The sequence below is a fragment of the Prunus persica genome, chromosome G3, assembly GCF_000346465.2.
Source record: "Prunus persica cultivar Lovell chromosome G3, Prunus_persica_NCBIv2, whole genome shotgun sequence".
In the NCBI taxonomy this organism is placed as follows: Eukaryota; Viridiplantae; Streptophyta; class Magnoliopsida; order Rosales; family Rosaceae; genus Prunus; species Prunus persica.
Window position 1 is genome coordinate 861,831 of NC_034011.1, and position 9,047 is coordinate 870,877.

General features: G+C 38.0%; 1 protein-coding gene across 1 annotated transcript; it reads right to left on the minus strand.

Annotated features, from left to right (window-relative positions):
* On the minus strand, positions 2,323-4,477 carry LOC109947909 (protein DJ-1 homolog D-like). The gene is made up of 4 exons (XM_020559414.1): positions 4,188-4,477; positions 3,512-3,952; positions 3,026-3,388; positions 2,323-2,778 (listed from the first exon to the last, which is right to left on the minus strand). Exons 1-4 carry the CDS (start codon positions 4,380-4,382, stop codon positions 2,590-2,592), a joined length of 1,188 nt encoding a protein of 395 aa, XP_020415003.1. The 5' UTR covers positions 4,383-4,477; the 3' UTR covers positions 2,323-2,589.

Genomic DNA, 9,047 nt, shown 5'->3' on the forward strand with positions numbered 1-9,047 from the left:
TGCATATATACTATTATTCAATTAGCTCCTGCTCTAACTATGTATATGAGAATGTGAAGGCAAAAAGTCCCTCATTTGAAAGTTGTGAAATCTAGCAAGGGCTTATAAGGAGTTGGGCTACTCCCCCCATTGCCAATTGGTTTTGGGATGGAACCTCAACTTCCTTCATAGTATCAGAGCGGGTTGCCCACGTGTGAAAGCCCAACGGCCACACGTGCTCCACGTCACCCAAAATGTGTTGTTTACGTGTTAGGCTTGAAAATTCCCCACACGTGCAGGGACGTGTGAGAATGTGAAAGTAAAGAGTCTCACATAGGAAACTTGTGAAACCTAATAAAGACTTATAAGGAGTTGGACTACTCCCCCCATTACCAATTGGTTTTGGGATAAATTATATGCTAAAGAGCTCTAAAATAATTTATTAGTATGCATCATACATAGAGATACAAAAACCAGCAATATTATTTTGGATGATAGTTTCCAGCCCAAAATCAATTTTGGGCTGGCAAGGCTTCTACCAGATGATCAGACTCATCTTATTAGAACCAGATCTGCTGGAACATTGTAAGTTAAATTACTTTCCCACAGGCATAACCCCTGATGGAGATCTATATGATCATTACTCTTCTACAATATTTATACCGGTATTGTGTTTTGCCCTACTTACCGTTCTATCCGCACACAAAAAGTGTTATGAATCTACTACATACATCTTGTGTAGCCGAAGAGGACTAGTATATCTCCACCATCATGGTGATGCTCTCTAGTGTTTCTCTCTATGGTGAAGTGTCTCTCACTTCTGTTTTAGCCTATCTGGGCAATGGTGCTCACGGCACCTCCTACTAAGCCTTCTTTAAATAACCAAAGAATTTGGTCCAGCAGCTGCATGCATGAAAAAACCGTGCAAGTTGTCCTGAGCACCTTCAAAGTCCTCCACAAGACAGAACATTAATGCACCGAAAAAGCACAACCACCAGCATTCGCAAAGAAGCCAGCCGCTCCTCTTTCTCATGTCCTTGGTGCAGCACAGTGGGGCACACCTGCACACACATCTCCTGCTGTCAACCGAAGTCCCTCTTTATGCATAGCCCAAGTTGGCTTCTCAAAGAACCCAAGAGCCAAAAGTAATAGCAATAATACAAAGCCTACTCTCTCTCTCTCTCTCACGGGTACACAGACCAACAATGTGGCCAATAAACAAAGGAAAATGCTGGCAACCTTATCTCCAACCTTCTTTTTGGACATTTTCCTTTTTTCTCATGACATATGTCACATTCCATATACTTGAAAACAATGACATTAATACATTAAACAAACTTCCTTTTGTTTTCGAAGTTTACCCTTATTAAATGTATTGTCTTTCAATTTATCCAAATTTTTTTACAACTCTCTTACTACATTTAAAAAATTTTAAAAATTCAGTTTAAAAAAAAAAAAGAACATGTCTATTTTTTTAGATTGGAAAACGTTTTTTTTTTAACACAAGAATGACCTGAAAAAAAAAATCAACAAAAGAAAGATTGTTTTTTTTATACGGACAAAAGACATCTTCTAAAGAAGTCTGTAGTCAAAGGAAGTTCATTGATTGGATTTTCAAACCATTAATTCGGTAAGTTTGATTATTGAGTTTTTTTTTTCAAGACCATTAATTAGATAAGTCTTATTTGTTGGAGTCTTTCAGAAAAGAAAAAAACAAACAAACGTTTTTTCTTATTTAATTTTTTAAGTCTTATTTGAATGTCTCCTTATTCCCTTTGGAGTCTTAAAAAAAGAAGACTTTTTCTCAATTAATTTTTGAACAAGGTGATAAGAAAATTGTAAAAAATTTGGATAAGACATTTAAAGAAATATTAAAATCAATACGTTTAATAAGGGCTGATTTGAAAAACAAATGTTAGCTTGTTTGATGCATTAATTGCATTGTTTTAAGTTTTAAAAAAGTGACACATATCATGAGAAAGAGAGAGAATGTCCAAAAGAGAAGGTTAGAGAAAAAGTTGCTATCAAAGCTTTTTCACAAAGTTAGACACACACGCCCACCAAGTTGGATTCCAATTTCTTTAGGTGTAGATCACTCTAGTGCTGGAACCCACTCCATGTGTGTCTCCAGCCTTTTAACAAAGATGGCAGGTGCCGTCATTTCCCCATTTGAAAACCCACGGTATGACAAATGAAGAAAGCTAGCAAACAAACAAGGATAAAGTAGCCTTTACACAATTAACAATACAATTTGGGCCAATTTTCAACAGTGAAGGCATCTTATTGCATCCTCCGGAGCCTTTCTTTTTCGAAATAAGGATAGATTTTAATTTAAACGCTAGATCTGAAAGCAGATTCAATGATTTCCATAAAAATCATAATCAACATTACGTAGTTACAAACATACAAGATCCATCCACAATTGGTACATATAGAGCAGAATCCGAGCATCATTGTTCCCTCACAGATACACACAACACCTTCACATATGCTCTTATTCTTTTATTGAATTACACGGAGTTTCTGGCTATGCTTCTTTTTCTTTTATTCTCTTATTCGTTTATGGAATTCCATATATTACTTGGAAGCAGCAGACCCGGTACAGGGTGCCTAGAATGATACTCGAATATCAAGCAATGTCATCAACTGAGAAATAAGCTCTGGTTGGCCATGCCACGCTGCTGCGGTAACCAGATTTCCATCAGTGACACAACGATCTATTGGATCCGCTTCCACAAACGTCCCTCCTGACGAAACCACACGAGCCTTAATCCCTGGGTATCCAGTACATTTCTTCCCCTGAAATATAGCCAATTGAACCAATTATATGACATGATAAAAAGTGCCTAATCGGTTAATAAGTACATTAACCACTAATCAAAAGAAACAGAAAAAAATATCATCTCCTTTGCGATTTTAAAGAGCACTCACCTCCCTCTTCCCCATAGTTATTTACAATTGAGAGGTTAATAGGTCACAACAGATCAGCTCAACAGAACCAAAATACAAAGCACTACCACTATGTTTTTTTCTTTAAGAACCATACCTGCAGAACACCAGCAGCAACTAAAATTTCCAGGCCATGGCAGATGGATGCAACTGGTTTCCTGGCTTCCATAAATTGTTTCACTAGTACAATAACATCCTCCTTTAGTGCCAAAAACTCTGGAGCTTTACCTCCAGGGAGTACAAGAGCGTCATAACTTGAGGCATCTATGGATTCAAAGTCAGCTGTTAAAACAAAATTATGTCCCCGGATCTCACTGTAGGTTTGGCCCCCTTCAAGATCACGGATAGCAGTTGGGCAGGTATCACCGGCTTTCTTCTTGGGGCAAACCACATCAACATGGCATCCTAGAACTTTGAGGGTCTGATAAGGCACAGTTACCTCATAATCTTCCGCGTAGTTCTACAAATATTGGGGAGGGGAGCAATTACATGATGATGATTAGTAACTAACAGTTTAATCATTGGCTATATTTTGTCCCATATTTGTCATTGCAATATAAAAGAAACAGAAAAGAAAGCTTACTCCAATGATGATGAGGACCCTTCTCTCTGAAGCACATATGTTGCCTCCTAGTGCCTTGAGAAAAAGCCTAATGAACTCAGGATTGCCATAATATGTGACCCCAGTAATTAAATTATCATCAGCAACACACACTGACAATGTATCGGGTTCTACCCAGTGAGCACCAGCAGCAACCAATCCAGGTTTCATAGTTGAAACCGCGGTGCATTTGCGACCTTTAACAGCGCCTGCAGGTGCTAAGACCAACAGCCCATGGCAAATAGCAGCAATTGGCTTTCTGGAGTCAGAAAATTTTCTCGCCAATTCTACAACGGATGCCTTCATAGCAAGATGTTCAGGAGATCGTCCTCCTGGTATAACTAGACCATCATATTTGTCAATTTCGATGTCATCAAATGTTGCATTCAGTGTGAAATTGTGACCACGAGATTCGTTATTAGCCTGTAACCAAAAAGGTACACGAAAGAAAACCAAACACAACACACACATTAAAACAAGAGTAATGGTTAGGTGAATTCAAGCTTCTTTGTCTTGCTTGTCTCTCAAACTCAAACTAAAACTCAAACTCATCAGAGGTTGTTTTCCAACAACTGTGTTCAATATTAAATATATAAAATATATTCCTCTTGTTTACAAATAAAAAAGAACAGGAAAGACAGGAAAGACAGAGTTCGACCTGGTCAGTGGACTCTACTTGAATGGTTATGGCAGTGGCGCAGATATCACCAGCTTTCTTGACAGGAGAAACTGCATCAACAGAGACTCCAAATGCCTGCAGTGCTTGAAATGGGACCATTGCCTCGTAATCTTCCATGTAGTCCCCGCACAGTAACAACACCCTCCTCTGCACCTCGCCTTTCGGATTCCCCATTTCTTTTCTTATTTCCTTCTTTAGTTTCTTTCTTCTTTTTCAGAGAGAGAGAGTTTTCAGAGAGATTTTTCAGAGAGAGAGAGAGGGAGAGAGTCTGAATACAAGAAGGTAGGTTATAGCTTGAGCTGCTCCGCTTTGCTTACTTAAATACTCACAAAAGCGTTTTTGGAGGTTTGTGGAGTCAGCTCGATACGGTCGCTCGCAATTTGAGCAACACATCGCAGTCAGTTATCGTGGCATCTCTCTATTCGCCGCTTCTTTTCAGTTCGGATAACTATTCTATTAGTTTCGAGCCTATCACCGTCTCCATGTTTGATACGTTTTTTTGTTGTCTTCTTTACCGACCAAGTGAGTCTAAATTATTGAAACTTGAGTTTGTTCTCTTCACGGACCAAGGGGGTCTAAATTATTGGAGGAAGATTGAAACTTGAGTTTGTTCTCTTCACGGACCAAGTGAGTCTAAATTATTAGAGGATGATTAAAACTTGAGTGCAAAGAGGCGGATTTATTCTCTTATTGTGAATACAAGTAATGGTCTAAATTTTTAGAGAAGTATTCTAACTTGAGTGCAAAGCACAAATTTAAGTGCAAAAGAGTGGACTCACTGTCTTATTACGAGTGCAAATGGTAGTCTAAATTATTAGAGAAATATTCAAATTATAGTGCAAAGAAGCGTACTCACTGTCTTATAGTGAATATTCAAATATTCGAGCTCAATGCTTCCTTTTAGATTGAAAAAAAAAGAAAAAAAGAAGCTCAATGCTTCCAAGCTAATGTCCCTATACTATAGAAAAGCTCTTTAGAGTCGTCATCATCTTCTTCTTGCCTTCATTGTAGCACGTGTGTGGCCCAATAGAAAAGCTCAATGCTTCCAAGCTAATGTCCCTATACTATAGATTATAGAAAAGCTCTTTGGAGTCCTCATCTTCCTCTTGCCTTCATTGTAGCACGTGTGTGGCCCAATAGAAAAGCTAATGTCCCTATATTATAAGGACCATGCGGACAGTGATGGATTCAAGATTATGTGGCCAAGGGGGCTTAGTGTAAAGTTCCGAAATTTTTTTACAAAGAAAATAATGCTAAAAAGATAGAAAGATAGTACTATAATCCGTCATTTGAGTTCTTAGTCCAGGGTTTGCCTGAAAATTAGCTAATATCTCATCTACTTCAATTGGTCTTGCATTTGAACTACCAGGGTTAGGCGAAGAAGGACTATCCGTAGATAATTTTCTTTTAAAGATTTGTTCCATAAATCTACAAATCAATTAATTCAATCAATTATTAATTTTTATCCAAATTATCATATGAATATGAAAATTTCAATAATCCACTCTCAATATTCAATATACCTAAACCCATATCAATCAATATTCAATATACCAATACTTACCAATGAAAGTTTCAGCGACATCAGGGAATTTTTCCCTTATGTAATTGTCCAATCAATATTCAAAATAATCAATCAATTCACATTATCAAGCATAAACTCAATCAATCTACATTATCCATCAATATGATTCATATACATAAATTTCATTACATAAAAAAATATCAATATCAACAATATATATTATCACTATAAGGGTTGGGAGATTGGGAATGAAGGGTGGGTTGGGAGATTGGGACAGGTTAGGGTTTGAAAGGGTGGGAAGAGCTATGAAATTGGGAATGAAGGGTTTGGAGGCGCTGTGCATTCGGGTAAGTGATCCTGTGTTCTTTTTTTTTGTTTTTTGTTTTTTTAAACTTGGCCCAAAACGACGTCGTTTTGAAGCCAGGTCAATTAAAAAAAATTTGACTGAGCCTTGGACCAAACGACGTAGTTTGGCAAGGCTCGTTTTAGAAAAAAGGGATGCGCAGCTCGAGCGGGCAAGGCACAGCGCAGCTGCCCAATAGAAGAAAAAATGGCATGGGACTTTTGTCGAGCAGTTGATGTGCGTACCAGGGGTCATCCAGCAGCTGTCCAAGGGGGCTTTCATGGATTTCCTTGCCAATTTTCTTGCCTTCCAAGGGGTCGTCGGACCCCTCTTGTCCCAATGTGCGTCCGCCAATGCATGCGGATAAATAAATGTAATGTTTATCTCTAACAGATCATGCTTTTTGAGCCGTGATAGTTTTGGAATAGTGTTCGCGTGCATTTTACTTCGACTGCCATGTTGATTTTCACCAGAGCAGCAAAGCTGCTTGCTTTGTGTTATGAGGTCTGGTTTTGTCAACAAACTATATTGGTTGACCCAGAAGAAAATGCAATATCATGTGGATCCTCATTTCGCAGTTGCAGGAGGATGGTTGTGAAAATACAAGAGCTAATTCTGGATAACATGATATTTGTGGGAGCGATTTCTTCCCACAAGAATATTCAATTGAAAGATTCCTCTTTCATCTTCGCCACCCCTTTCTCCTTGCAAAATAGATCGAAACAAGAGGACCACACCCGTTAGGTGTTGGCCAAATGCCCTCAGATGCCTAAGTTAGTTCAATTGATTCGTAGAGAAAACAATAGCTAAATAGGGTACAAAGATATATATATGTAAGGTGTAAACCGGGTGGCCGGAGCCGTGAGTGGTGGTCGGAGCCTTGTGTAAAAGGGAGAGAGAGTATGGCGGCTAGGGTTTGTGAGGGATAATTTCTGCAGAGTTTCAGTAGGAATTTAGACGTAGCTCAACCCTTGTGCGTAGCCATCTATTTACAGGGGCCTCGGAGGCTAAGGTTTCAGAGGAATAATTCCGCAGATGGAAAGGAATTATTCTTCCCTGATTTGGCGAGATTGGCTTAATTAGGGATTTGATTATCAAATTCCTAATTAAGGTAGGAATCAAATCAATCCCAATTAAATTAGGTAACTCCCAATTAAATTGGGTAACACCCAATTTAATTGGGTAACTCCCAATTAGGTCATATAATCCCCAAATGGAAGGAAATATTGGATCAGGTTCCAGCCATGTTGCTCTTGACAAAACCGCATTAAGCTTCACCGCTGGATACGCAGTACATTTCTTTCCCTAAAATGAAGCATACCACCAAAACATTGAAAATACACATAGGAATGAATGATGGAACCCTATCACACCAGAATTGTGGCAAATCTGGTGAAGCCTATTCAGGTTATTTTCACTATATATCTTTCAGAAGTATCTGTAATGGGGCAAATCTCCATCAATTCTCTTCTTTTCACTTTATCTTTATGCCCATTCATGCATGTACATATTATAGGAAGAAGTTTTTGACATATGGCATGTATTGTGTGTCAAATGTATACCGATTCATGAAGACAGGTTCAACAGCACATACACCATTTTGACCTTATTCATTTATTTTTGTTTATTCTGGGTTACTGCAATTTGAATCACATTAAAAAACAAATACTGAACAGTGATATATTCAATATTGATTGGCATCACAACCCTATCACACTACGAAGGAAAATAAAAATTACCCCACAGAGAAACAGGATCCTCCTATCTGAACCAGTTATGTTACTTCCTATAGTGCCTTCAAAAAAGACTAATGAACTCAGGAAGGCCTTCATATGTAGCCCCAGTTATTATATTACCATCAACAACACACGCCACCATGGTCACGGGCTCCACCCAATAAGCACCTGCAGGCTGCAGCAACAAGTACAGGTCTGACAGCTGGGAAGGCCGTTATATTTTAAAGGCATCGCGGCGGAGCTATACTCTATAATCAAAATAGAAAATCTAAAACGTATAGCCGTTCGGCTATACTCTATAAATATAACTCCATAAATAGAATATCATAAACATATAGCCGCGCGGCTATATGCGATAAATAGAATATTTCAAACGTATAGCCGATCGGCTGTACCCTAAAATAGAACATTTTAAAAGTATAGCCGATCGGCTGTACTCTATTAGAAGATCTTCAAAAAATACAGAAAACCCAAAAACATTTTAAAACAAAGGGGGACCAGAAAGACATATATAGCATTTGAAGATTTGTAAATTAAACACAGATAAGATTATTTTCACTTAGAGACGAAGGCACTAATGCAATTTTGTTTATTGAATATGGTGTACGCAGTGACGTTGGAGCCAAGAATTTGTTCACGCTGTCTTTTCCCCAGAACTCAAAGCTCAATACAGGTCGGTTCTCTAGCTCATAATGAATGAGCAAAACTCCTAACATGTGTTCTTGTTTGAGCTTACTTTAGTCTCGCTGTCCACACAACCTAGAAACTATGACCTACGGATTGCTATTTGTCAATCTAATAGAGTGGCTCTAATCAACAGTAAAACTTAATTCATTTTGTCTATTATTAAGGCTACCAACCACTGGCTGATGCAAAAACCTAAACTTGTAAACTTGACAAACTTATTTCCAGTCCCAACATACTCCAAATTTTAGAGGAGGCAACATAATCCCATATGTGAGAATTGTAAGCACTTCAATCTTTGAGACAAATTTCTTGTTTTGGGTTTACAAATTCAAGTGAAGTAAGCATTCAATCTTCAATCCAATTGAGTGTGCTTGATTACAGAGCATGGAAAAGACCAATTGACAGTGCTCAAGTGATGTAATGAGGCTAAAGAATAAATTTTTATCATATAATCATTAAATATGTTCACTAAAAGATGTGTCATCGTTATATGTAAAAATTTTAGAAATATATAAACTAGCTAGGATTTACGTGAATTCGAATTTGAA